Source organism: Manis javanica, chromosome 2 (genome assembly GCF_040802235.1).
Source record: "Manis javanica isolate MJ-LG chromosome 2, MJ_LKY, whole genome shotgun sequence".
NCBI classification, from domain to species: Eukaryota; Metazoa; Chordata; class Mammalia; order Pholidota; family Manidae; genus Manis; species Manis javanica.
The window spans coordinates 3,675,169-3,702,312 of NC_133157.1; the positions used below are offsets into that span (position 1 = coordinate 3,675,169).

Below are 27,144 nucleotides of genomic sequence, written 5' to 3' on the forward strand. Positions count from 1 at the left end.
GAAACCTTTCCCAGGAACCCTTCCCCAGACTTAGCACCTTTGTTATTTGCCAGGGTTGTGTTGTGTGCACAGTCAAATGGGAGAGGAGGGGTGGGTATCTGAGAACCGGGTGGGGAATGGCTGTTGGGTGTTGGGCGTGCACCTCATGGGGTGGTTGTGGGGCATAGTGAAAGCGCATGAATGTTCCTAGTTGAATACTTTGTTTGAGTCTCTGTAAACATGTGCTGTTGCTTATGACAATGGCCCAGTTTGTCTACGTAACCTGTGCTAAAGTCTGGAGCTGCTAAGCCTACACAATCTGGTGTCCAGTCTGAGCTTAAATCTGTCCCACCTACATCGAGCAAGCTTTGGGCTCATGGTCATCTTCGAGGCCGAGGCTGAGGTGCCTCTGTGGAAGATCATGTCCTTGCTTCTTATGGTATATTATTTAAAAAAAAAAAACAAATGGATGGTAAATCTAATGTTGTGCATGTTACCCCAGTGAGCACACAACACAAATACAACACCTGCCTGCTGGAACCGCCCTCCACCCAGCCGCCTTTCAGAGAAGGGGATTGTGCTTGCTTTGAGTTTAAGCCAGCAGGCAGGCCATCAGCCTGCTGTGGTGCACACACCTTGCAAGGGCACCGCTCTGCTGCTTTGCCAGAGCACACCTGCTCCACTCGCATCGCCTCTGTAGCTTTACCTTAGCCAGTTGTGGCAGAGGAAGGAGGATCTAACAGCAAACTGCGCCACCACCAGATGCAAGCTGTAACCGGATATCGGCCCGTGGCACATTTTCGCTTGCTGTTTGGTGAATGTGCATTTACATAGTGAATCATCCTACTCATGGGGTTTTATAGTTTGCTTTCTTATCTTTGTACTGATAATGTAATTTTTAAAAACTTACAAATGTAAGATGTACTTTAATTTACTTAACTATTTACCTGATGTTAGACTTACCAGTGTTTCTAGTTTTTTGCCCTTCTGAGTATGCCATGGTGATTATTTTTGTGCCAGAATGTAGTCATATTTCAAATTATTTCCTTAGGCATAAGTTTCAAGGAAAGGTTAGTAGGCTGACACTTGCTGCCAGCTTACTTTCCAGAAAGTTGTACTAATTTTTATTTCCACCAACAGTATACTTAAGTGCCTTCTCAGTGCTTATCACCTCGATTTTCAAAATGGATAGGCATGTTCATTTTCTAAAAGTACTAACTCCAGTCCCGTTTTCAGGAAGTGGAAATGATGAAAGCCGCATACCGGAAAGAACTAGAAAAAAACAGAAGCCATGTTCTCCAGCAGAGTCAGAGGCTGGATACCTCTCAGAAAAGGATTTTGGAACTGGAATCTCATCTGGCCAAGAAAGACCACCTTCTTTTGGAACAGAAGAAATACTTAGAGGATGTCAAACTCCAGGCAAGGTAACTTTCATCAGGAAAGGTTTTTGTGGTGATGGGTGTTTCAGTAGGTGGGCTTCTTTATTCTGGGTGGTGTGTATCTTTCAGGGGACAGCTGCAGGCTGCAGAGAGCAGGTATGAGGCTCAGAAAAGGATTACCCAAGTGTTTGAATTGGAGATCTTAGATTTGTATGGCCGTTTGGAGAAAGATGGCCTCCTGAAAAAACTTGAAGAAGAAAAAACAGAAGCAGCTGAAGTGGCAGAAGAAAGGTAAGAATAAAGGGTTGGCATCGGTGGCCTTGTCATTAAGCTGCCACCCACAGAACAAGGCCTTGAGTGGCACTGGGAGCAATTACAGCTTGATTCGTCCGGCTGCAGCACTCAGCTCGCCTTCAGAGAGCCACACCTGACGTATCTTCCCGCAGAATGGCTGCTGCTCCCTCCATGTTCCTTTTCCTTGGCCCCACATCACTCCACAGGAAGCAGTTCATGTATGGATTGCCATCTGGTACCCCTAGTTGTGACTTAGGTCTCTCTCTTGATGAGATGTCACTCCTGAGTCCTCTATTATAAAACAAAGGGTGGGCTGGCAGAGTTCAAGATCACAGTAAGGGCACAACAGGGTAATTCCCCATGTCCCAAAGACGGTCTCTGCGGTCACCAACCCCTTTTCCCCTCCCTGGATTTCTTACAGGCTTGACTGTTGTAATGACAGCTGCTCAAATTCTGGAACAGGGCACAACGAAGAGGCGTCTGGCCACAACGGTGAGACCAGGCCCCCCAGACCTGGCTTTGCCTGGGGCAGTGGTGGGAGTAGAGGAGGTGGAGGCAGCTGCAGCAGTGAGCTTTCTGCCCCGGAGAAAACCCCAAACCAGAGGGCAGGCCCCTTGGGCAGCCGGTGGGAAGCTGCCATGGGAGAGCCCTCTGCCAGCATCCCTGCAACTGTGGGCTCACTGCCCAGTTCAAAGAGCTTCCTGGGCATGAAGGCTCGAGAGCTGTTCCGTAATAAGAGTGAGAGCCAGTGTGATGAGGACAGCATGGCCATCAGTAGCCTTTCCGAGACCCTGAAGACAGAGCTGGGCAAAGACTTGGGTGCAGAAGCCAAGACGCCCCTGAACCTGGATGGCCCACACCCGTCTCCCCCGAGCCCGGACAGTGTCGGAACTTTCCGTATCATGGATTACAATGAGACTCAGCACGAACACAGCTAGGATGACGGTCAATCAGTGTTACCTTGCGTATTGTTGGCATAGAACAGGAGGTGTGACGCACGTTTCAAAGCTTTCCTATTTCCAGGGTTTGAGTGGCTAGCTCACGCAGTGGAAATGGGATGGAGGTCCTTTTAACAGCTGACTGAATGCAGAAGGTTCTTGGGTCTGGTATTAAGATGCCTCTTCCTTCCCTCTCCCCACCTGCAATCGTCTCTTACGTTCCCAGCAGGGTGTACTGACCCGAGGGCCACTTTGCATTCCTCAGTAGCTTTATTTTCTCCCTTTCCCCAAAATGGTTGCATCCTTTGAACCTGTGCAATATGAGGCCAAATGTAATCTTTGAGTCTAACACATCACTCTCTCCCTTCCCTAAAGCTCAGATAACTGGGCTGGCTGGCTGTTGGCCCAGGTAAATTGGTGGCGGTGCAGGTAAGTCCGTTTTTGTCCCTTCTCAGGAGGACAGTGTGAGCAGCTGACTATCTTCATGTGAAAGCTTTTACGTAAGACTTTTTCTCTGCTTTTGGTTCTGAAGTTCAGCATCTGAAGCAGCAGATTTAGAAAAACAATGGTGTATTCACCCTTACGTTCTTTTGATTTCCTAGAAAGTTCTGTGTGAACAAATGTCTGTTGGTTGAGAGATCTGGAGCTGGCACTGTGGAGACCACACTCTCTGTGAACATTCTGTCCCTCCTTCCCCACTACCTCTTATTTATTTGCCATTTGCTCGAAAGCTGGTACTGTTCTGACCACAGGTTGGGGTGTGGGTGGTAAAACCTGCCCTCTGCAGTGGGGAGGGTGGTGACTGGAGCAGTTGCCCAGGAAGCACTTGTGATGAGGAGCTGCCCCTTCTGGCAGGGGTGAGCTTGCTGAGCCTCGTGGTGAAACCCCTCCATCCGCCCGCCTCCCTTTGTGTCTCTCACGCCTGCTGTCCATGTCAGCTGCTATGTGGCGCTGCAGCAGAAAGGCCCTGAAGGCCCAGAGAGTTTCTTCAGAGTTCAGTGGCCACGTTTCTCGGGCTGTTAGAGTTGCCTCCCTGTAGGAGGTTCTAGGGCACTGAAAAAGTAACAGCATCTTCACACCATTCTCGCTTTCAGGGGCCAACTGTCGAGGGAGCTTGGTGCTGTTAGTGATGGCAGAGCGCCCTAGAGCCGTCCTGGGGAGCGCTGACAAAGGTTGACTGCCGTGGATCTCCTGGGCTGCCCGCACATGCTCCGGAGAGGGGTGCGCTCAGAACACCGGTGGCGGTGGCGCACCTGGGCTCAGCACTCGCTCCCGAAGTCAGTGCTAGATGCCCGAGAGCTGTGGCCTGATCTTCCAGCTGAGGCAAGGGGGGTGGTGGGGAGGAAGAACTGAGGAATCTGATGTTTTATTCTTTTAGTTAAAACTTTTAGTTGAAAGGGTTCAGCCACGAAGAGAAAAGGCAAACAGTAATGGTACGAAATCTTACTGCACATGGACGCTTTCAGCACATGAGGGTAAAAGTCTCTTGTTTTCGTGTGGAATAAGTAGTCTAGCATCCCTACCCACAGGGAGCTGGGTAACAAGAGGCTCTGTCACCATGGCTGTACTGGCAGGAGGCCTCTGGGGATGGGGTTTTCAGTTGTGACTGATTCGCAGCCTGAGGAGGGTACGCCCCTGGCTGCGCGCGGCCCAGCACGGCATTGGCTACTGCTGCTGGGGTCCCACATGGAGTGTTAGCGACACACACGGTTAACTCAGCCTTGTCTAAGGGAAAGCTTAAAACTGAATACGTTCTTGTTACCTAATCCAGTTTTAGCAAAGGAAAACACAAGCAAGTTCAGAAAGGAAAACTGAATACAGGGTAACTATTGCAGCTGGTTCAAAACGCTTACCCGCCCCCCCCCACAAGCCCAAGAGATCTGTGCCACAGAACAAAGATAACCAGGCGATTAAATCAAAGCCTTTTCTCTAACTAGCAAAGGCAAGGAAGCCAGTGTGAAGGAAGAAAAACATTAAAAATTTTTTTTCAATGGGTGGATTGTACAAGTAGAGGGAAGAAGGAGGCAGTGTGGCTAAGCGGATGGTGGCCCGTGCTGGCACTCTGCAGGCAGCTCTCTGGCCCTGGGCACATTCCTGGGTCTTGGGCGTCTGTTTGCTCAGCTTACAACCATGCTGGTCCAGAAGAGCTGCACCCAGCTTCCTTTGGGTTCTAGGAGCCGTGGGTTTAATCAGTCAGGGCAGGTAGATTAAGGCGTGGAGTCATGTTGAAGTTACCCATCTAAAAATGGAGGCTTTTGTGTTGTAAAGATCTCGAGTTAATAGTAAGGTTTGGTTTGGTTTTAAAATGATAAACCTGCCAAGCATCAGCCGGTCACTTGATCATGTGGTGGCGAGTATTAAACGATGGAACTGCGGTGGAAGGGGAGCTCCCAAGAGAGACTTCAGGCCTGGGAACAGGCAGGGGATTGGTGTTGGGGCAGAGCTGGCTTGGGACTGAGGAAGCAGCCTGGAGCTCATGGGTGTTGGCCTGCCCACAGTGTCTCTTGAGCGGGCTTGCCTGCCTCAGAGCTGTTTGGCCAATGTGTGTAACCCACTCTGACCCCCACCTGACACTAACTGGGGTCACAGCAGACTGGAGCCTGCTTCTTGGGCAGCATAAAATTTGTTTTTAAAAGGAGCACTACAGTACCATTGTTGGGGTGGGGGGGAGCATGGAGATGACAGCATGGCCTCCACAGGAAAAGTGAGTTCCTGAATCTACTATAGGAAAGAAGCACATGGATCTCCCAGACAGAACTTAATGAATTTTAAAAAAGCTTTTGACGAGGTTCTGCCATAAAGTTTGCAAGAATTGTTAGTATGGGATTGGAAAAAATACCTGGTCACGAGTAAGAAAACTGACTGAAATCCAAACGTAGGAGATGAAGGTTGTTTCTTGGGTCAAGAGGTTTAATGGTCTCTCTGGAGATGAGTGCGAGGGTCAGCCTCATAAGGCCAGTGGTTAGACGTGGCCTCCTTGGGTTTGTCCCCAGACTGTTTCAGGGGAAGCTACCTGACCTTCGGGGTGAGCTGCGGAAGGTTCTTCGTAGGCTTCACAAGTGGAGAGAGAAGGGGCAGATAAGCTACTTTGTGAGCCAGAACGTATGTACTGTGTTCAGGGGGAAATAGTCCAAACTCTTATTAAAAGTAACTAACAATCCAGGAGAAGGTCTGGGAAACCCCTGACAAGAGAACATTAACCCACCAGCCCACCATGGCCAAAGAGCCTGCACATCAGAGTGACAGGAAACAGCCCTCCAGACCCCGAGCCAGGCTCCCGGCAACAGCACATGGAGTTTCTGGCAGTTTTGTCAAGAAACCAGTTGGAGAAGAGGATGTACACAATGATCGTGGCGATGAGAGGATCTCTGTGAGCTGGACCAGAGGTTCAGACATACAGTTAAGAATTAAAAAAAGGTGTTTCTGTGTAGAGAGTGTAACAGATATGCTGTGACTGGCCAATGTGAATTTTCACTGAATCCTAGAACATGCCACTTGAAGCCAGAAGGAAATAATTGAAGAACAAATGAAAGAAAGTACCGTGTGAAGCTACCTAGTCTCTCTCACTGAGAGCACTAAGAAGTGGTAGAAAGTGTGGACAGGTTTAGGGAGGGTTTGGGCCAGAGGGAAGGCTTAGTCCAGAACCGCAGTCAAGGCAGAGTGTCGCCACCTGCGGGTACTTTCAGAAAGTCCTCTCTCCAGAGTAGCCCTTGGAGAATCTCAGTCTCACCCAGGAGCTTGTGTCTCACTTGGGGAAGAAAGCTGCCTTATGGAATGGCCCAAACCAGCACACCTTATTCTGCTACATTTTCACTTTTTAAGGTACATGCTGTAAAGTCAACCAGCAGTGGGTATTGGAAAACGCATCCAGTCTGAAGATGTTTGTGTATTTGTTTACATCCAGAATTCTGTGACGTGTGTCCCTGCCCTCCTCCCTAAGACCTCTGTAAAGGAATTGATTGCACTTGATTAAGCTTCTCCCTATAGGTGAAAGAGCAAGTTTAGGTTGGGGCCTGGCCTCAAGGCTGCTCCTGTGACCCTTTTCCCCATGTGGCCCAAAGGGTTCCCATCCATGACCCTCTGATGCAACAGGAGAGCAGTGTTCCTGTCTTCTCCCCGCTGTTCTCCAGTCTGCGTATGTTTACCGGGGACAAGAGTGGCCACAGCCCCAGGGGAGACCTGCCTGGGATGGTTGAGCACCTGTGCCCACTTCTCTGGCCCTCAAATCAGTTGGTGAAGGCCGAGGACCTTTCCCCCCTCTTACCTTCCCAGTGCCACAAAATTATCCATCCTCTGGGATTAGTAGGCTAGTTGAACAGTCGGAATCTTTTAGGGGAGACTCCTGAGAGTCTGAGACACCCCCCCCCAGAACGACCTGTCCTCCCCTTTCCCCACCCCGCACAGTGTTTGGCAGGAGGGTACGGTGCTGCTGTGCAGCAGGTATGTGGGCCTGTCAAAGAGGCAGCCAGGCATTCTGCACTGGGAAGAATCAGCGATCACTTTTCAGGAGACTCTATGGACCATGGGAATATATTGCGGAGGGACAGGTTGTGCTGAGATGTGATCTAGTTTTGTGATTCAATCATGGATAATCATATGTGGCTAACTTGCAGTTTAAAGAGGTCCCATCACTGAAAATCAAAAAAATTTTTGACTGCTTTTAGTTAAATTTAAGAAAGTCATCTCTTGTCAAAAGGTTTAAACTTTCCTGCCTCCATCTTAAAAGCATGTCAAACAGTCCCCATCAGAGGGCCATAAATGTGAACTGCAAGAGAAAATGGTACAATCTTAGTGAATGGGAATTGGAGTCAAAAGGGTTTGCTGTCCTTCTTAGAATGTTCTAAAATGTCAAGGCAGTTGCTTGTGTTTAACTGTGAACAAATAAAAATTTATTGTTTTGCACTACTATGCTGTGTTGACAGGAAGTGACTCGCGCCAGCCTCTGAGGGGGCTTATGGGCAAAGGAGGGACTCGTCCAAAGGTGCGAAAGCCTCAGGGTCTGGACTTGTTGGTTACCTTGGCTGGCTGGCAGAGGGTGCTGACTTAATTTGGCTTTAGTCTCTGTAGGACCCTTTTGTTCAAATAGCCACAACTTGCTTCAAATCCATGCCCTTCCCCAAGAGTGGCATGGTGGCACGGCAGGATGGTGTGAGTCATCCTTAGAAAGCTCTTGAAACCAGGCGGCCTGCAGAGTGCTCCCTGTCCAGCCCTGCTCTCAACACGGGCCCTGGTCCTAGCGGGTGGCTGGCACACGGAGTCAACGGCCCACGTGGTGGAGCCCAGGTGACAGGAAGTTGTCAAGAGCTCACTGCCTCTGAGCCTTGCAGGCTGTGTTTTGTGAGTGTGTGAAGGAAAGGAGCAGCCTGCCTCCGCCACCTTCCATGTGAGGTCGGGGGGTTGGAAGGAGGTGGGAGACCATCTTCAAGTGATTGTTAGACCCACCCTGGCCTAATTGTCAGACTCAGCCTGGCCTTAACCGTCTCTTGCCTGGGACAGTGATGGAGAACTCCATTTGCAGTGTGGTTTTGAATTGCTCACCTCTGCCCTGCTGCCCCTGGAAGTCAGTGTGTTCTGCCCATTTTAATGGCAGAAGCAGTTCCTTTGAGACAGACTCGGACATGGCAGTTTTCAGTTTTGTCTGGAAAATTCAGATGTTCTTGTCTGAAAAGGTTCTATTCAAGGAGTCACTGTGCTGGCCTGCTGTGGGTTTTTGGCATGAACCTCAAAAGCAACCCTCTTGGGGGCTGAACGCCCCTGTTGAGGCTGCTCTTCACTAGTGCTCTTGCTTGGGAGGCTAACTGCCCAGCGTCCTGTGATGTCTTAGGATAAATTCAAGGGATAAATCCCAGGAAACCAAGCCAGGCAGAGAGGTAGTAGGACACTTTTTATTCTTGACAGTCGCCCCCAAGGAAACAAGAATACAGAAGCTAAGTCGCCCCCTGTGAAGGGAAAAACCAAAAGTCAGACAGTTCTTCCAGCAAGCTGAAAAGCCAGCAGGGCATTTGACAAAGTCTGCATCTCCGTTACGCTGTGAACACCAGCTAACTGTCCTTGTACAGGAGCCCAGAAGCAGAATCCTTCCAGCTTCTCCCCTAGCCTCCCTCGCCCAAGTAAAGGAGAGCCACGGTGGGTCTGTCCCCCTTTGGGCTTTGCTCCAGAGACCCGGTCACATGGTGCCAACCCTAGGCATCCTGGGCAGAGGGAGTGGCCCTGCCTACCGTGGCCACCACGGGGGGCAAGGAGCTGTGTGGTCTCCTCCAGCTTGATGGCTGGGCCAGGAGAGCCGGACCCGCAGTGTGGGCTGCCCATAGGCTGGTGGGTGGCAGTGCTCGGAGGCCCAGGTGGGGCAGTCAGGGCCCTAACTCTTCCCCGGCCTTCCGGGCACAGGGCCTGACCCTCAGGGGAGGGACGATGGGAGGGAGAGGGGGAGAGAGCGCCTCGTGATCTATGAGGCAGTTCCCTTTGGGGTTACTAAGTGGCAGGGACGATGGGTGGCAATGAAAATGGATCACCAGTGGAAACCAAGTCACAAAGTGCCCTGTGCAGTTGAGCAGGTCTCAGCTTTGAGTTAGAGTTTCCAACCAGATGGTCTCCAGGGAGGCTTAGAACATCCTTTGTCTTTCCCACTAGGTTTGAGACTGTCCTTTGTAAGTTGCCTACACTTGTGTTTTCTTAAGCAAAGCTGGGTGCCTGTGGTCTGGGAAGGATGAGAGGTGGCCCCGGTGGCCTCCTGGCCCAGCTGGGGCTCACTCACGTGCTGTAGCACTTTGCGGGACAGCTTCTCTGAATGGGCGATCCACTCTTTCATGAAGTCTAGGACGATGGGGATGAGGCTGACCACGCCTCCATAGTGGTTCCTGGCTTCATCACAGCTGAGGTGGTTGACCACGTCATGCGGATATCTGCGGGGTGGCAAGAGGGACCCACCAGGGTCCAGACCTTGGCAGAGGTTTTTAGCCCTGACTGCACATCAGAATCCCCTGGGGAGGCTTTAGAATTGTGCATGGACCATGCCAGGCTCCTCTCCTACACACTGGGGTTTAGCAGGCTTGGGGGGCCAGAGCCTCAGGTAAAACAAGTATGAATGGCAGGTGCTGTGAATCACTCACCTGCCTGTGCTTTGTACAGACCTGGGCTGGGCTGTGGAAACCTGCTTTAATCATTCTCATGCATGCTGGTGAGTCCTCTGACCCTTCTTACCCTAACACCTAGAGTAAGAATTTGGTACTTCATGCTGTGGATTCCCCAGGGCCCAGGATTAAGGAGCCACACTGGTGGTGCTGGCACCCATGGGAACAGGCTCCAGACGTCCTGCTGCTTTATGGGCTTTGGGAAACAACTGCTGTATGACTCCCTTCCCTTTGCCTGGCTCTTCAGTAAGAGGGCTTGTATCCCGACTGCACCTGGGGCCTCAGAATCCCTTGGTTTCAAAATGCAGGCAAGGTGCCACTCTCTGCCAGATTGTTGGGTCAGAGTCATCCCAGTACCTCCCTGGGCCTAGTATTCCCTCCTAGGGAGGTTTAGACAGTAGCCGCATGAGTCTGTTCAGACTTCCCTGCCCTCTTTCTCCAGGGACCCTCCTCTCCTGTCCCTGCCCCCTCCCCACATGCACACGCTGGGACCTTAAGAACAGGACCAGAGGAAGACTTACTTTGCTCTAAGACTACTTAAGTCATTGCTTTGGCTAACAAGGGCTTTACATTTCTCAAGGAGGTTGTTGGTGACCGGGGTGCCAGAGTGCAGGGCTTCAAAGCGCTGGCAGAGCTTGCTCAGCTCCGTGCAGATGTCCAGGAACATGAGCAGAATGCGCTGGTCTGTGGAGTTGTTGCAGTGGTGTTCCATGTAGCTCTGCACCTGAGGAGGCCCCAACCCAGACCCTGGCTGGTTTGCGGGCAAACCCCCAGGAGCATTCACCCCTTCACCCCATTCCTACTAGCCTCCCAGAGTCACAGAGAAATGCCAGCAATGTCTAAGCATCTGGATGCACAGACCTCTATACATAGCAAACGTTAGTGAGTGGCCGAGGACTGTGCCCCGTGCCCCTCTTGGGCACGATCTCACTCCATCCTCACCTACACCCTGTACAATGGATGCCTTTTTAAGTACTTGTTTTACAGATGAACACCGGAGGCTCAGAGAGGTGAACAGCGCTGCTCAGGCACCACTGAAAGTGGTGAGGCTGGATTTCACCACCAGCTTGATGGCTCTGAGCCTCACCCCTCCTGGTCCCCATGCCTCTAAGCTGACTCCTGAAGCAGAGGGCTGGTGTCTTGCCGTAGGCCCTCTTAGAGCACCTGCTCAGAACTGCTGGGTTGGGCCACCCTGACTGAAGAGCAAACAGAAGGAACTAGAATCCTTTGCAGTTTTGTTGTCCTGTGTTTCCAAGGTAGAGAAAGCGGGATGAGGGCAGCTGGGGTCAGTGGTTATCCATGTGAGAAACAAATGTAGACAAAAATGCCTCACACCATAGTCAAAGATCAACTCTGGGAGGATGGGGAACTCTGGCGCCCCAAACAAACTGACCCTCCCACGGGCATGTGTTTCAGCCATGAGTGCAGAGGACCTTGCTTACACAAATCATGAGAGGGGCTAAGGATGGTGCGGCAGCTCACCTCCTCTCCACTCCTTTTCTTGGGGGGACTGGGGGGCCTTCCCTTCTGGGTCAGGGCCCTTTCTCTCCAGAGGAACCCCGGGGCCACCCAGTGACCCAGTCAAAGGTTGGGCAAGGGTGGAGGCCTGACCTTGTGCTGGGAGGAACCCGCTCAGTTCCAGGCAGGATTAACTGACCCATTTCAAGGTCAAATGGTTTTCCTCTGCCCCGCGATCCGATGGAAGAGGGCGTCAGCCACCTTCCCCAGCTCCCATGAACTCTAAGGCCACACCTTAGAGTTCCCCGCTGCCTCGGTTGCCTTCTGGTTGCTGGGTGTGTCTTCCCCAAACTCCCTGAAGTAGTTGTTTCCCAAGTACAGTAGCTTTGTAAGCGGGAAGAGGTTTTTGACACCCACTGCACACGCCTGCCCGGGACCCCTGGTGGATGAGGAACCTGTACTGTGGCGCAGTTGCTGGACTGCCTGCCGCGTGTGCAGATCATCTGCTGGTATCTGTGGTCCCGGGAGGGCAGGGTGAGGGCTGAGAGGCTCCACTTAGATGGACAGTCAAAATGGGGGCTATGGCTTACCCAGAGCCTTCTTGGGTCTAAGACAAGAAGGCCGCTCCCTTGTGCACAGGAGAGGATGGGGCCACACAGCACGGATGTAGATTCTGAGCAAAGGTGGGGGTGGGTATCAGGTGATCTTTCCTGATACTGAAAACCTGTCTAGTGCCTTTGAGCCTTTGGGGGATAGGCTCAAAGGGTTCAGACAGTTTACTTTCAAATGGTTCAGGGTAAAGCGTGAGTGTCTTGGGGGAGAGTATAGACCTGGCTAACTACTGCAAATTTGTGTATCTAGGTGAAGGTCACATGGCTGTTCATTTTCTGTAGGTTTCAAATTTTTTGAGTTAAAAAATTGTGAGGAATTTTTATAAAAATTAGAAAAAAAATGTTTTTGAAGGATGCTGCCAACAGGGTTGCTGTTCTCCGTGGCCCTCTGTGCTTCTCCTAAGCGGCTCTGATCCCTGGTCCCCACGTCCACCCCACCCTGGGAGTGGCTGGCCTTTGTCAAGGCAACCCCTTCACAGGCAGCATCTTTGCGGTCAGAGAAGGTCTGCCTAGGTGCATGTTCCTGATGCGCCGAGCCTTGAGCCCTTGCTTCCCAGAAGGCCCATTTGGTCTTGAGGTCTCCCAGTCCTGCAGAGCAAACGTGGCTAGCAGCTAACCCACGAGAAGACACGGGCCAAACAGAAACGTCTGCCGTGGAGCTGAGCCCAGCCGGGGGCTTGGCGTGCTATGGTTTTTCAAACCCCAGTGGACTGATAGCTGGGACCATCTGTGCCTGTTCACGTCAATCCTGGCACTTAGCCTGGGCCTGTCTGGGTGTCTGCTGTGGTCAGGTCCTTAACTCTGAAAACAGCCCTATGAGGTGTGCTGTTCTTCTCAGTTGACAGATGAGGAAACTGAGGCCAAGAGGGGTGACTCACTGGCCCAAGGTCCTGGAAGCTGCATATGACTGAGCCAGGACTTAAACCCTGGCTTGCTGTCTAGAGCCCACATTTCCTGTGTTTTTTCCCACACATGGCATGGGAGGGAATGGCTCATCCTACCAGCTAGGAGCCAAGCCCCTTTCCTGCACAAGCGTGTGTGCCCTCCCTGGGCCTCAGAGTTTCATCTTTGGAGCAAGGGGACTGGGCCTAGTTCCCCAGCAGAATGTCTGCGTCTGGTGCATGCCCAGGACCCCGGCCCCCGCCCACCGGCCCTGAGCGGGCACCACCTGTTCGATACTGGAGATGGGCCGGATCTTGCTGTGGGCATTCTCCCGGGAGTGCTCCAGCGCAGAGATGAACGTGAACTGCTGCTGCTGGAAGAGCTTGTACTTCTGCTCGACGTTCCGCAGGGCCTCCTTCACCTCGTTCATTGTCTTCCTCCGTGGGCAGGCACGGGAGGAGAGGATGCTGTGGGGAGGAAGAGGACAGCCATGAGGTCCCGCGCCAGGCCTTGGGACCAGCTCTGCAGAGAGGATGTCCGCGGCCCCTCCCGTCGGCAGGCTGCGCACATCAAGACCCCTGGCTGTCCACGGCAGAGCAGAGCCTGACCCCCAGCCATTGACCCTCCAGGCATATGTTCTTTGCCATGAAATGTGACTTCCTTCAGCTGTGGACAAGAAATCCTCTGGTCCTCAGTTTCTCCAGGTTGTGGTTATCTTCTCTCTCTCTCTCTCTCTCTCTCTTTATATATATATATATGTTTGGACCAAATTGTTCTAAAACATCTGCCACTCTGCAATTGGTAGGAAAGTTTAGGGGTTCTTTCCCATAGGCTCAGCAGGGCAAGAGTCAGCGCTGGACTGTCCAGTCTGAGCAGATGCAGTTTTCCAGTTCTGGGCTTGGGCAGGAGGCCTGATCACCGGTTTGCCCATTCCCAGGGCAGGGGTGGGCTGCTGGCAACTCCTCCCTGCCTTCCGTGTTAATTGCAGGAATGATCCTGATTGGAAACATCAGTGCTGTGGGAGTGCCTCTTTTGATGCCTCACAGACTGTCTCTGGTGTGATCTAGGCAGCCCACAACGCGTTTAGAATCTCCTCTGTGATCAGAAAAGGCTGCGGGTTCTGCCCTCCATGGCATCACAGTTTTCCTGAGCACATGCAAAATGCTCCAGGTCACAGATCTGTGGAATGTTAGAGCTGGAAGGGACTTCAGCAGATCAACTCCCCTTAATTTCTGGGGGAAATTGAGGCCCAGGGTATCACAGCAGACTTGTGCCAGAGACACCCCTAGGTCTCAGGCTTCCTGATGTCTCACCAGCATCCTCAGAGGTGCCACAGCCAGCCGCCCCTCTACCATGAGGCACCAGTGCACACTGAGTAACAGGCTTGGACATGCCCTGCCTGAGGAGTGTCAGGGGAGGCTGCACCGAGCTAGGTTCCAGGCAAGATGCTGCAGGCAGAAGGTGCCAGAACACATGGCAAGCACAGGTGGGACCGACACATTCCAGGCTTCTGGGCAGGTCCCCGGTGGAGAGAAGGAAGAACAGATTGGTGCCAAGGCCTTTCTTTCTGCTGTGTCTGCCTCAGCATTCTGAGTCCAGAGCAGGGCTGAAGCCAGGGAGGGCGTCCCAAGAGGAGATGGCACTGGTCGGGGCGAAAAGAAACGCAAGGAGGATAGACCAGAAGATGGCCTCCATGCTGGGAGGGGTAAGGCAGAGAAGGTGGGGAGGGCTGGGGAGATGGAGCCCCAGTCTTGGGCTGGGAGCTGAAACACAGCCAGATTGCGATAAAGGAGCTGCACCACGAGGGACCCCAACAGGTCCCGTAGACCGAGTGGGTCTACTGTAAATATAATGGAGCAGTTCAGCGGCTGCGCCCTGAGGTCACCCTGGGAGACCTAGTGCCTGTTTGCCAGCAAAGCAGCTGCAGCTGCACTGGGTGTGGCCTGGCCCGGGGGCCAGGCAGGGGGCTTCCTTCCAGCTCAGCCTCTTCCTCACCCAGCACCCCCTGCAGTGGGCCCTTTGGGAATGGGAGCCGGGGTTATGCGGATGCAGCAGAGCCCGCTGTAGGCTGAACACCTGCCTTAGGGCAGGGGAGGCACTCACCTTCTCGCAAAATCTAAGGGATGCCAGAAAATCCAGCCATCAAAATAGGTAAAAATTTTAACACACTATTTTAAAAAGTGAAAGTTAACACCAAAAACAAAAAGTCAGAATTTTAAATAGGATAGGGTACAGCATTGTACCTTCTCAAACTGGAGCCTGACACAAAAGGAAAAAGTAATACTGAGCATGTTTTTATTTAAATTTTGGCTATTTTATTCTAAATTGATTTTGCATTTTGATTTTTTAAATTAATTGCATTAAAATATTATTCCTCTCGATTATCACCCCCCTTACATTGTGCACCAGGGCAACTGCCTCACCCTCTTTCGGGCCCAGGGCTTACAAATGACTCAGGAGTTGGAGACCTAGAATAGAAATGTTAGAGCCTGGCATATAGGTGGGTTTCGGGGGCTGGGGGTTGCTTTTAGTCGGGCACCCCCATAATGCTCAGAGCTGTGGTTAGTGGTTTAAGAACCCAAGCTCTGCAGCCACACAGTCCAGGCTTGAAATCCAGCTTCTGCCACTTCTTGCCGGCCTTGGGCTGAGCCTTAGTGCCCTAATATGCTGGGCCAGGAGAGATGAGAGTGTCAGCCTCCCAGCCTTGGGGTGAGCACTGCATGTCTAGCAGGGGTACGGTGTGGGTCCTAGAGCTTGGAAGGCAGTGCCATGGCGACTAAATCATGCAGTGGGCATGGTGGGCACTCCGAAGAGGCAGAGGCTGCTGAGGAATTGACCTCCTGGACCAGGGGTGGTTTGAAAAGGGAGGCTTTGGGGAGGTGGCACAGGAGGTGTCAGCGGACAGGGTGAGGCCGAGGGACCCTGAGAGTCGGGCAAAGCTGAGAACCATAAAGGCCAAAGGGCGTAAGAGGTACATGCATTCATTCATTTGTTCATTCATTCATTCTGCAGCACCTACCATGTGCCAGACATTATTCTGGACGCTGGGCTATACACAGCATGGAACAAAGTAGCCAAGATTCCCTACCCTGGGGGAACCTGTCTTTTAGAGTGGGAGGCAGACAACAAGGATAGGTGAATGAGCCGTATTTTAGACAAGGGCACTGCTATAGAGAAAATGAAGCAGGGAAGTGGGATGGGAACCTGGAGATGAAGGGCCACTTGGTCTGCGAGAGGTGCATTTGGGAGAGCAGGGGATGGGGTCAGCACCAACTAGAGCTGTGCTCCAGCCTTCAGCAAGATCTGAACAGCCCAGTCCTCCGAAGAATAGCAGGTTACTCAATGGGGCTCTAGGAAAGCCCTGTACATGCCGTATTTCAAGTTCTCACCACAGCCCTGTGAACATGGTACCGCGATTATCCCCACAAGACAAATGACGAAGCCAAGGTCACACAGCTAGGAAGTGAGCAAGCCAGGATTTCCTACTCAGCTCTGCCTGACTTCACAAAGTCTGGGCTCTTAATTGGGTATCTCCTGCCTTTCCTCTGTGATGGTCCTCCGAGACAAACATTCCAGGCATCAGATTGTAGCTGGGGGTCAGGGATGAGGGTGGATACCAAGGACCTGAAGAACTTCCTGAACCCTCCTGGGGTCATGCACTAGCTGGACTCCTGGGCCTTGTTTCCACTGCCATTGAAACTGCTCCTGGCTCTCAATCCGAAAGCATGAGTTCTGGCATTCAGGGGACTGTCCTGTGTGTCTGGTCCCCTGCTACCTTTCTGGGGCTTCTTGGGGCTGCGGAGTTCTCCAGGGATAGTGCACTACCTCAGCTGCTGGCCCCAAGAGTCCCTGAGAGCAAAACTGACTTAGTTCTTGATCCTAACGACTTGTGATATGCATGCCAGGAATGTTGTGAGAAGAGCTGTAATAAGCTATCCAAAGTGATCGTCCCTTGAACGAGAGTCACTGCAGCCAAATTAGTCTGGATGAAAGGCACAGGGTGCAGGCACTTCCCAATCTGGGGGTGGAGGAAGGAAAAAATGGTTACCCAATAGGTTTTAGGCTTTAATTGATTTGTATTTTTCCAGGCTGCTAAGGAAGATTAAATCGTGTTATGAAAAATGCCTAGGGCTTAAAATAAATGAGGAGAAAGGCAAGTCATTTCAGAGATGTCTAGGGAGCAGACTGACCTCTCCAGTGCAAACTGCAGGCTTGGTTGTTGTGTTCTTGTTCAGGGGAAGGCGGCTTCCTTTTCTTCCCCAGATGTCTTTGCAGTTGGGTTTGACAAGCCTACCAAGGTGTGCACGTGACGGTGAGAGGCAGAACTGCACCTTTTACTATCGGAGGGCATGTCTCCGGGCTAGTGGCTGGTGGAAAAGGATTTAGCGAGGAGCCAGGCTGCACATCGTTCCGGCACTGGCCCCGCCTTTGATTAACAAGGAACTCAGTCAAGAAATTCTCCCATTCTGGGCCTCAGTTTATCCATCTGTACAATAGGGAGTTTGGATCAGAGGCTCTTCAAGGGACTCATGAGTCTAATTCTCTGTGACCAAGATCTGATGAGGAAGGAGGCCCAGAAAGGAGAAATGACTTGCCCAAAGTCCCTCTGCAAAGTCACCATTCTGATCCTCCAGTTTCTCCTTTGTACACATAGGAGTGAAGATACCTATTTCTCAGGGCTGGTGACAAGATTAAATGAGAGAATATTACTAATAGTAGCCCTTATGTCTTATCTGTTACTACATGCCAGTTACTAATGCTTCAGATATATTAGTTCATGGAATCCTCCCATAATCCCCACTTCACAGAGGAGGGAAGTAAAGCACAGGCGGCTCACACAGCTAGTAGGAGGTGGAGGCAGCATTCAAACCCAATTCCCATACTCTTCCTAGCGTAATACCCGCCTCCACAGACACTACGGTTTTATTGAGTACAGAGAGCTCAAAGACCGCTGCTCCTAAAAAATGGCAACAGACAAGAGCAAGAACTCCCAGCTCAATGCTGCTTCCGATGCCAGGCCGCCAACCCCACTGGGGACTGACACTACTCACAGCGCTCCTTTCCCGAGCGTGTCCCCACATCTGCCTCCCGAGGTAGCAGAGGCAGTTCCTTCCATTCTCCACCCCCACCCCAGTTTTCGACCCCGGGGCTTGGGTGGGCCGCCCCTGACCCGCTCTAACCTTGCTTGTGCTAGAGCCGCCGTCACTCACAGAGCGCCCCGAGCCTGGGTGCCTCCGTGGGCGTCCGGGGCCCCTGCGGGCGGCTTGGGGGCGGTGAGGAAGTCGGGGCGGAGGGGTGGGGCCTGATTGTTACCGCGGTGCCATAGTAACCGCGTCACGTGGAAGCCCCGCCTCACGCCGAGCCGGCGGCGGGGCCTCCCCGGGCTCCTGCGGGACCCTCGGTCTTCCGGCCCGCCCCATGGACACTGCTCCCTGTTCAGATTTCCTCCTCGACATCTGTTCATTTTAAAGATGGGAAACAGGCCCGGAGAGCAGAGCGGGGGCTGGCCCACGGAGCTCCTAACGCGCGGGCAGGGCGCACTGTCGGAGCAGGGGCAGGAGCCGCCTCCCGCCCCTCTCGCCCCGGGGCCGATGTGCCCTTTGGGTGTTGTCAGGTCTCAGAACAGGGAGGCCCCTACCAGGGACACCTGTGGTCCTAGAAGGCCACAGCTGGAAGCGCCCCGAAGCGCCCCACTGAGACGCGCAGGCCGCAGAGACAGGCCTAGCGGGGAAGCACTGGCCCCAGGCGGCCGGCCGAGCGTGCTAGCTGGGATCGGGCTCGACGCGCGCTGATGACGTTACGCGGCGCCCTTAGCGACGGCGGTCACCAGGGAGGGGCGAGCTCTGATGACGTATGCGCGACCCCACCTCCATTCCCCTAACAACGGCGGTCACCGGGGAGCGGTCGCGATGCTGGGCTACATGGACGTGTCCACTGCCCCGCAGCATATTCCCCCGGAAATGCCCCAGTACGGGGAGGAGAACCACATCTTCAAGATGATGCAGGTGACCCGGGCGGCCTCGCCCTGTCGCGACACCGGGCGGTGGCTGGGGAAGCTCTGTCGTGGTACCAGGCTGCGTGGCGGCCACCCCGCAGCTGGGCGGCACGTTTGTGGTGTCCGACTGTTGTACCGTCATGACCCCGAGGATCCCTCGGACTGAAGACTTCCCCTGTCCCTGTCCCGCGGACCCAGGAGGGAGGAAAGGGGGCAGGTCATCCTGGCCAGGACTCGGCCCTTGCTCCGCGCCAGCTGGCTCGACAGCCGCACACGTCCCTTCCTTTCTCAGCTCCCCCATCTGTGAAATGCGGCTTCAAGGGCTCACCCCCTGTCCGCGTATTGGCTTCTGAGCTGGGGAGTGTCCGAGTTCAAGGTGGCATCACCATCCACTGAGATGGCCGCCTCCTGGGACAGCAGCCCGGTTTGGATAGCAGCACTTCCCGCCTGGCCCTTCCTGCTCGGGGCCAGGAGTCTTCGGGCTGCTCCCAAGCTCTCATCCTGGGTTCCTGTCCCCACTCCCTGTGTGACCTTCGGCAAAGCCCTGCCCCTGCTTGTGTTCCAGGTTTCCCTTCTGCACTTCTTGGAGGTAGAGATTTCAGGAGCTGGACTGGAAGCACTAGCAGTCACTCAGGTTCTGAGGGCCAAAGAGAGGCTGGAGTGCAGCTTCCAGAGCATTTGCTCTTCCCGGTATACCCTTCTCAGAGGCCTCGTCGTGGTGACGCCCGTGGTCACCTGTGCCTCTGACCTGCACGCATGAGAGCAGAGCTCATACTGAGTACCCCGAGTCTCCATCTTGCCAGCAAATACATGCTGCCTTTGGAAAGTGGTAACTGATGGAGGGCGAGAGACAGATTTCTAAAACGGAGTTGGCCAATCTAAGTAAAGAAAATGGCTAACTGAGTTTAAGTCACTGGGTGGCGGACAGGATGGGCAGCTCCTGGGAGCACTGTGGTCTGTTCTTAGAGAATCTGGTGTATCTCGTAATGATTGCTAGAAAGAGCAGCCTGAAAAAAGTCTTTAATCAGTATTTCTAGTCCTTAGTCATTTGTGTGCTCTCTCCGTGGGTTTTGCCTTTTCATTTCTTACACTTTTTATTTTTAAAAAATTGGGCAAGTTTCAAAAATAGTATGGAGCGCTGATGTACCCTGCCCCCAGCTTCCCCCCAATATCGACACATTCTCAAAACCAGGAAGTTGACATCAGTGCAATACTGTGAACTGGATGATAAGACCTATGAATTTCATCCATTTTTACCTGTGCTCATGATTTTTTTGGTGGGTGTGTGGTTCTATGAAATTTTATCACAGGTATAGATTCATAGAACCACCACCACATTTCCATTTTAGCTTAAGTATTTCTTTAAATCAACCCACTTTAAAAAAATCAACTTATTTTACCTCATCCTAAGAATATCCTTGAAATCAGGTTTGATGGACTAATTTTTCTCATACACATTAGATATGCAACTATCTAAAAGTAAAATTGAAAATACTCATCTATGACCTGTCTACAGGCACCTCACACCATCTCACTGGTGGTAAATGATTAGGGAGCTTGGCCGTGTGTGCCATTGACAGGTTGGGAGGCTGAGACCCCGAGAAGGGGAGGGACTCCACGGGGAGGTGCGGAGCAGGGTCAGCACCATTCAGTGGTCTCCCTCCCAGCCACATGCCCTCTGCCCCCAGGGGGCGAAGGCCCTCCCTGCTTGTCCCTGAAGGATGCTGATTATGGCACCAGCCCAGCTCCTCTCAGCTACTGGGTTCATTTCTGTATCTTTTGTTCTGGAAACATGGAAGCTGCTTTCCCTTTGGAATTAAGTGGCTGGACTATTTAGATATTTGGCTGGCAAATATGCTGTCCCCCTGGAGGCACACAGGTTCCCCAGCAGGCACCTGCTTTGAGTACCTAGTGCATTAATGAGGGTGCATGGGGGCTGCAGGAGCACATGACGGGACTGACCTAGGGAGTGTGATCCTGAAGCCATGTTTCCGCTGGGACCTGAGGGCTTGAAGAAACAGTGTTCCAACCCAAGGGAACAGCGTTTGCTAAGGCTCCGAGGGGTGAATAAGCATGGTGCATGAGAAGGTCTGGGAGGAGGCTGGTCTGGGAAGCACAAAGGGACTATGGGGAGAGGGCCCGGGACTGCCTGCTGAGTCAAGGGCACCATCCCTCCCATGGTGCTGCAGCAGCCATACCCACATGGTCCCTCCCTCATGCTTCTGCTCACGGGGACCCAAGCACATGCCAGCTGGGGTGGGGGCAGAGTCCCGAGCTGAAGGCATGTTTGGTGGGGTGCAGTGGAGAGATCAGGCCCCATAACCAATATCCATAGCAACCAGGGTGCTAGGCCCCCTGAGCCCTGGACCCTCTGTGCCCATGCAGGTGTTAACCACCTCGGTGTCTGCCCTGTGTTCACAGAACATGCTGGAGCAACTCCTGATCCACCAGCCCTCCGACCCCATCCAGTTCATGATCAATCACTTGCAACTAGACAACGATGACGGTGAGCCCCTGGGAGGTCCCTCACACTCCGTGTGCTCCCCTCCTCCGTGGAACAGCTGTGGACTACTCTGTCTTCCCTGTGTTTGAGGGGAGGTCAGACAGGGTGGGGAGAGGTTTTGACAACTTGGTGTCACCTTAATTTCTTTTGGAGCACCAGTGAAAAAACTGTCTTGGCAAGTTATTAAAATGAAAAACTCAGAATCAGTCATTAACGCTTTAGAGTGCCGCAGCTGATGTCGCCTCTTGGGATTAAGCTCTGTGCTTACTCCCCTGGTCGGGTATGAATTGGGTTTCTGGTCTACCTAGGCAGGCAGCACTTGGGTTTTCCTTGGTCTCATGATGAGTGCCCTTTAATGAGGTCCAGAGCTCCTCAATCCTCAGCCCCAGCCCAGGTCCGCCAGACGCAGGGCCAGAGCACAGAGCCTGGGACTGGGAGAAGAGGTTCCATTCTGCTGTCAGTTTGCCAAGTGGAGTGTCATTCTGTCCTGCGTGAGCCAGGGAAACTGGTGTCTTGGAGCTTTGATGTTTCTTTCTTTGACGCACTAGCTGCTTTGCAGGAGCTGCCAGCGCACCAGTGAAGTCAGCGCTTGGTGCAGCGATAGGGATGGAGGCCCAACTGCCCCATTGTGGGGTTCAGAGTCCTACAATGTGGAAGGAATGCTAAGTAGTTAACAAAAAATAAAGGGTAAGAGAGAGGAGACTGCAAGCCTGCAGGTGCTCCCTGCCCATCTGGTCTTTGCAGCGCTCCCTGCCCGCAGCCCTGATGTAGTCTCAGGCTTGGCTGCAGACATCAGAGGTAGGGAGGGGCTTCTTGGGTCCCAGTGCCATTTCACCAACTAAGTAAGGTGGGGCAGACAGAGCCCCAGCAGGGCCCTTTTCTGAGCCTGCATCTAGGCAGAATTGAGAATCGGTATGCCCTGGGTGAGATGGAGCCATGGCCATGGGGCTCAGGGGCACCCCCTTCTCACGCTGTCTACCCTGCCTTCTTGCATTCCTGGTGTGACTCGCTTTGCCCTGCAGAGCCTCCTCTAAGAGGCCCCCATTCTCTGGCTGGCTCTTTATCATATGGTGCAAGAGGGTGGTTCACCTGCTCCATGGGGTGGGGAGGGTGGTCAAGCCACCTTCCTTCCTGGCAGTCCTGCTGCAGCTCACCACCCAGGCCTCCCCGGGCCCCCCGTTTGCCAGAGGAAGACATCTCTGCATTCCCACTTCCCTGAGCCTGAGGCTGGACAGGGGTTCGGTGTTGCTGAGCTCTGCTATTTGAGGGCTGCTAGGAGCATTTCTCTCCGTTTTCAGCTCTCTTGTATAGCTACCACCAAATAAACAAATCAAAGCACAGTAAAGGTTAAAGTAAACTCAAGAGTTAAAGTAAAACAAGAGCAAAGCACAGGGTACAGTGAAAGTGCAGCTCAATGAAGCCCCCCACCCCCAGTGGCCCCATGATTGATCTTCAGAATCCTCCTGTGAATATGTAAAGAGACACTGAGAGATCATTGCTCTCTCTGGGCCTCGGTTTCCTCATTTGTAGAATGGGTGTGTTTGGTTTGCTGAGCCGAGGCACTGCAGCTCTGGCCTGGTCGGTGGCAGCCGTGGGAAGGATGCTTCAGGCTGGGCTGTGGGCTTGACGAGGCCTCCATGGCCCCGCAGGGCTTCCGGCAGTGCGAGGTGGAGTTTCCACTAGTGAAAAGCTTCATGAGAGGTTTCTAAACTAAAAATTATACTTGACAAAATAATGACCATTTGAACTCTGAGAAGCTGGGTTGAGATGCACTTCATACTTCTGGTGAGAGACTTTCCTTAGGGGTGGGTGTGCCACGTTGTGTGTCCTTAAGTCATGAGCCTCAACGCTTAGCCTGCTTCCCCAGCGGGAATCCAAGACCCTGACATTTGAAGCAGATCCCATCTTCGCTTTGTATTTAATCTTGCCTCTCTGTGTGCAGACTTAATTTTCAGTGTCAAGCTCTCCACTTCACCAGACTCTTTAAGTTCAGACGTCATCTTTCCGTTTTAAACACAGCCCAGCTGACGTCGGGCACTGGCCTCGTGGCCACCTTTGCTCATCTCGTCCTTGCTCTTTCCCACATCCTTCTGTCCTCCTCTGCACCCCTTTCCTTCCTTCATGGGGCTTGCTCCCCAAGGCCCCCCTCCACGGAGCCTTGATTCCATTTTCTGCACGACACCTGCTCTGCTGTTCTTCGTCAGGGGTGAAGGGTCCAGACCCGCTCTGTTTAGCCCTGACCGGGGGCTGGCCTCCTGTCTGTCCTGAACAGCTGGAGTCAGGGTTTTTGGTCCAGATGCTTTCTCGGAAGTAGAGTCACTGGCTCTTCATTAACCACTGTTTTGAGGGGTTGATTTGTTTCCACAGCCCTCCGCCCCCACTTCCAGGCCTTGAATCTCCTATGGATGTTGGAACACCTATGCCCTTTGGCTCAAGCCCCAACTGCTCCCATGGGAAGCAGGGAGGGACAGCTGGGAGTTTGCCTGTCTGTGCCCAGGGCTTCACTGACAAGTAAAGCAAAAATGAGGGAAAAAAGGGGGTGGCAGGGGAGGAGACTATGCTTCTGTGACTCTTCTAGGAGTGAGAAGCTGGAAACAGGTTGCCCCAACCTTATATGTTCTGGAAGAGGACGGGAGGTGTGGAGAGGTCCCCCCGATGTCTAGTGAGCATTCATGCTGCCCTGGGCTGGTGGGTCAGATTGTCACGCCTCCGAGTGTCGGCCTTGCAGTGGCCTGTGTTAACTGGAGGTCGGGCGCTCAGCACTTCAGCTTACTGGGCAAGGGTGGTGGGTGGGCAGGGGCTCACTGCGACACACGGTGACACTGCCGGTGGCTGGTATAGAGGGAGAGGAGTCTCTGGACTCGTCCTAGTGAGCGTGCACAGGCGGGACCGAGAGGGGCCACCAGCACATGGGCTGGCGGCCCGTTTGCCACAAGAAAGGCAGATTTAGTACAAAGTGAGCGTTTACGGTAGCCCTGGGCGATATTAAAGTCGGTGATGCTGTATATGATGGTATGTTTCGTTTTTCATCAAACGTTTGTCCAAGAAAGCTGTGTATTAGAGCCCCAATACCTGAGGGCTTTCCTGTGAATTTTCAATCATGCTCCTAGTTAAACCTCAAAAGGATCTCTGGACGGAAAGGGTTTTTGATTTCCTTTGAAGTGGTTTGAAGAAGTTGATTACTCTTAGCAGTCAAGCAGCCTTTTATGACACTGTTTATAAATAATTACTCATGAGCAGGGCTGGAGTTTCAAGGTGTTAGATTTTAAGAAACTGAAATTAATCACATAAATGCGTGTGAGAAATTAGGTGGGGAGAAAGGCCATGGATGTTCCCCTTTTAAAGCATTTTCACAGATGTGTACAACTTGGGTGCCACGTAGGGGAGCCTGGAAGGGTTTGCCCAGCCGTCTTTGAGCCCCGTAACTTTATCACGATGAGTGGGTGACTTGGGTGCCGACTCGTTCCCCAGGTGCTCTGCTTGGGGTGTGTCTCCGTTCTCCATGGCTCTGCCGGCCCCAGCCCTGCCGGGTCTGGCCCAGGTTCTGAGGAGCTTCAGTGGTGGTCTGTGGTTGGAGCCCGTGGAGAGGCGGCAGGGCAGTGGCCCGTGGTCTGGCCTCTGGCCCCCCACTCCCCTAGTGCGGCTTTGGCTGGCAGGCGATCTCTGGGCCCCTGTGAGTGAGGTCTCTGCTTCACGGCACGAGGCGCCCTCCCTGGACCGCCCTCCCCGCTGCTGTCATGTTGCCCCCTTCCCGCAAGCCTTCCCCGGCGCCCCAGCTGCAGCCCCCCATCACCTCTCCCGACTGAGAGTGCCCGGGACTGCCCCTTCCCAGACTCACCCTGTCGGCAGTGTTTTTCCCCCCGCGGTGGCTTCTCTCGGTCACATGGAGGCCCTGGAAGGCTTTGCCCCCGGTGACGCGACCAGAGCTGAGAATGGGCGGTGGATCCCTGTCTGTCCCGACGTGTGCCGCGGCTGGAAATGCTGGGCCTGTCCTGGGCTTCACCGATCAGGTGAGCCCAGACTCCGGGTCGCGGTCTGGTAGGTGTTCTCCCTGGTGGCCCTTGCAGGGCCTGGCTCCTGGGTGGCCACCTGGGGCCCCCATCTGTTAGTGGCATCATGGGCACAGGCTGCGTGTCTCGAGCCTGGTACAGCAGTACTGTGCTCCCCACACAGCTGTGGCCTTACTTGCGGCACTGCTCCTGGCTGAGTGGGCCTGAGCCGGGCTTGCGCCTGTGCAGGATGCTGTGAAACCCCTTCTCTGCTCAGCCCAGCTGCAGCTGGTTCCTGCAGCCTGCCCCCGAGATGCTGACTGGCCCAGGGCCCCTTTGTAAGGAGGAGGTAATGGTGGTGACAAAGGTGACAAGCACTCAGTGACCACAGAAAGAGAGGGGGACAGCCAGCAGGAGGCCTCTGTGGGTCCTGTGGTGGGCATAGCTACTTGCAGTTCTGGCCCCCATAAAGGTCCCTGCCCTTGGGAGCCTGCCATTTGGTGGGGACAGCATTGCCCTGGCCACTGAGTGGTGGGACAGAACTCACCAAGGCGGCAGGTGAGCAGCAGGGAGCCGCTGGGTCACGAGCAGGGGCAAGAAACTCAGAGAAGGAAGCCAGTGGGGCTGGGGTGGGTGCTGGGTGGGCTGGGGTGGAGGCCAGCACCGAGGTGGTAAGTGGCAAAGGGGGAAGGAGGAAGTCCAGGGTCAAGGGGGGATTGCTCAGTGCTCCCAGGACCCTGGGGTCCCCGCTAGGTGAGGCTCTGGAGGGCCAGCTGTTAGGATGGCCAGGACACATCCTAGCCTCCTCCTGAGGTCATGCCCTCTGGGTCCAAAAGGACTTAGAGGGCCCCAGAGCCCTTGGGCCAGAACTCTGGAAGCTGGGCCCACCATACTGTAAAGGGCAGGAGGCTCCTTGGCCCAGCCTGCTGTGCAGAGAAGAGGGGGAGCAGAGCTCGCCACCTTGTCCGGACCTTCCTGCCCCCGCGGCTCTGATTCATGCCACCACTACCAGGGAAGCCTTCGGGCTTCCCAGAAGCAAGTTGCCTACATGTCACACATCAGTGGGGCCGATGGACCTGATTACCAATGTTCAGACCTTTAGAAGACGGCAGTGTTCTAAAGCAGCTTTCTGGGGACACATAAAAATGGAGCCGTGGGAAGCCGTGATGCGCGCCCAGCTCCCTGGTCCCTGAGGAGAGAGCCGCTCCCTGTCAGCCCCGGGGCCAGGCCTGGTCGCCCCCTTCCGGTTCTGGAGCCGCAGTCACCTCGCTGACTTCCTTCAGGCACCCGGCAGGATGCCGAGTGCAGATGAGGGGCGCCGTGTTTGTGGAGCGGATCCATGAATTACCTGAGCTTTCCCTTCACATTTCCCTGAAAATGAGAAGATGCTAGGAATTTGGGCAAAGGTCTGTTTAAACCCAAGCAGCGTGGCTGGGTGTAGATGTGCTGATCGGTAAATCGTGGGCCAAATGGATACTCTTGTGCCTTCTCAGTGCCCATGTCCAGACTAGAAGCTCACACATGCCCGTCCTGCCCTGTGTGGGTGAGGTTCCGCTCGGCGGCCTGGCAGGGATGGGCCTGCCCATAGACGTCGGAGCCTCAGACGGGTGGGAGGGCTCTTGTTTTCATCAGTCTCCGTGGGCCAGGCTAACGGGGCAAAGGTCTCGTTTCTCTGACCCCTGTTCTCTGGCCCTCGCTCCCCAGCTAGGAGGAGGTGGTGACATATCCCAGTGGCACTCAGGGCGGGATCAGCAAGGACTCATCTGTGTAGACACCACATCCTGGTTCCTTGTTTTGACCCAAGAACACAACTTCCCAGTGCTCTTAAGATGCTAGTCTGGCAGGTGGCTGCTTTAGGAATTCTGGGACCATGAACCTTCCAGGGCCCGGAGTCTCACACTGCAGCCAGTTGTTTCCATTTGCATAGAAATGCTCATATTTGAAAACAAAGACTTACCTATCTGCGGTTTTATAAATCTGGCCCAT

At 53.5% G+C, this 27,144-nt stretch overlaps 3 protein-coding genes across 17 annotated transcripts in view; 2 read left to right on the plus strand and 1 right to left on the minus strand.

The window, feature by feature from the left end:
• The window catches only part of TSC1 (TSC complex subunit 1), a 51,818-nt gene extending 44,322 nt beyond the window's left edge, over positions 1 to 7,496 (plus strand). For all 10 annotated transcript variants that reach the window (XM_037007830.2, XM_037007824.2, XM_037007825.2 and 7 more), the window contains 3 exons: positions 1,216 to 1,403; positions 1,488 to 1,649; positions 2,074 to 7,496. In XM_037007830.2, the coding sequence (XP_036863725.2) occupies positions 1,216 to 1,403; positions 1,488 to 1,649; positions 2,074 to 2,590 (867 nt within the window). In that variant the 3' untranslated portion in view covers positions 2,591 to 7,496. The remainder of the gene's footprint in view (positions 1 to 1,215; positions 1,404 to 1,487; positions 1,650 to 2,073) is intronic.
• A 961-nt stretch (positions 7,497 to 8,457) lies between these two features.
• On the minus strand, positions 8,458 to 17,989 carry SPACA9 (sperm acrosome associated 9). Of its 5 annotated transcripts, none has more exons than XM_017643633.3 (5): positions 17,852 to 17,977; positions 12,958 to 13,138; positions 10,242 to 10,444; positions 9,345 to 9,492; positions 8,458 to 8,529 (listed from the first exon to the last, which is right to left on the minus strand). In XM_017643633.3, the coding sequence occupies exons 2-5, from the start codon at positions 13,099 to 13,101 to the stop codon at positions 8,518 to 8,520; spliced, it is 507 nt and encodes a 168-aa protein (XP_017499122.2). In that variant the 5' UTR covers positions 13,102 to 13,138; positions 17,852 to 17,977; the 3' UTR covers positions 8,458 to 8,517. The 5 variants fall into 5 exon arrangements, with proteins under 5 accessions (XP_017499122.2, XP_073078409.1, XP_073078410.1 ...); XM_073222308.1 differs by lacking the exon at positions 8,458 to 8,529 and adding an exon at positions 16,862 to 16,961 and having other exon boundaries at positions 8,536 to 9,492; positions 17,852 to 17,989; XM_073222309.1 differs by lacking the exon at positions 8,458 to 8,529 and adding an exon at positions 16,862 to 17,038 and having other exon boundaries at positions 8,536 to 9,492; positions 17,852 to 17,987.
• A 395-nt stretch (positions 17,990 to 18,384) lies between these two features.
• Positions 18,385 to 27,144, plus strand: part of AK8 (adenylate kinase 8) — a 116,147-nt gene continuing 107,387 nt past the window's right edge. For both annotated transcript variants that reach the window (XM_073222288.1, XM_073222298.1), the window contains exons 1-2: positions 18,385 to 18,676; positions 21,088 to 21,172. In XM_073222288.1, the coding sequence (XP_073078389.1) occupies positions 18,518 to 18,676; positions 21,088 to 21,172 (244 nt within the window). In that variant the 5' untranslated portion in view covers positions 18,385 to 18,517. The remainder of the gene's footprint in view (positions 18,677 to 21,087; positions 21,173 to 27,144) is intronic.

What these genes read in the sequence shown, in the direction of transcription:
- SPACA9 (XM_073222308.1), bottom strand. Translation starts at nt 13,101, where the DNA reads ATGAACGAGGTGAAGGAGGCCCTGCGGAACGTCGAGCAGAAGTACAAG. An exon ending in CCATCTCCAGTATCGAACAG is followed by an intron (nt 10,445 to 12,957) that starts GTGGTGCCCGCT and finishes GGGCCTCCTCAG; the next exon opens with GTGCAGAGCTACATGGAACA. An exon ending in TTAAGTAGTCTTAGAGCAAA is followed by an intron (nt 9,493 to 10,241) that starts GTAAGTCTTCCT and finishes GCCACCCCGCAG; the next exon opens with ATATCCGCATGACGTGGTCA.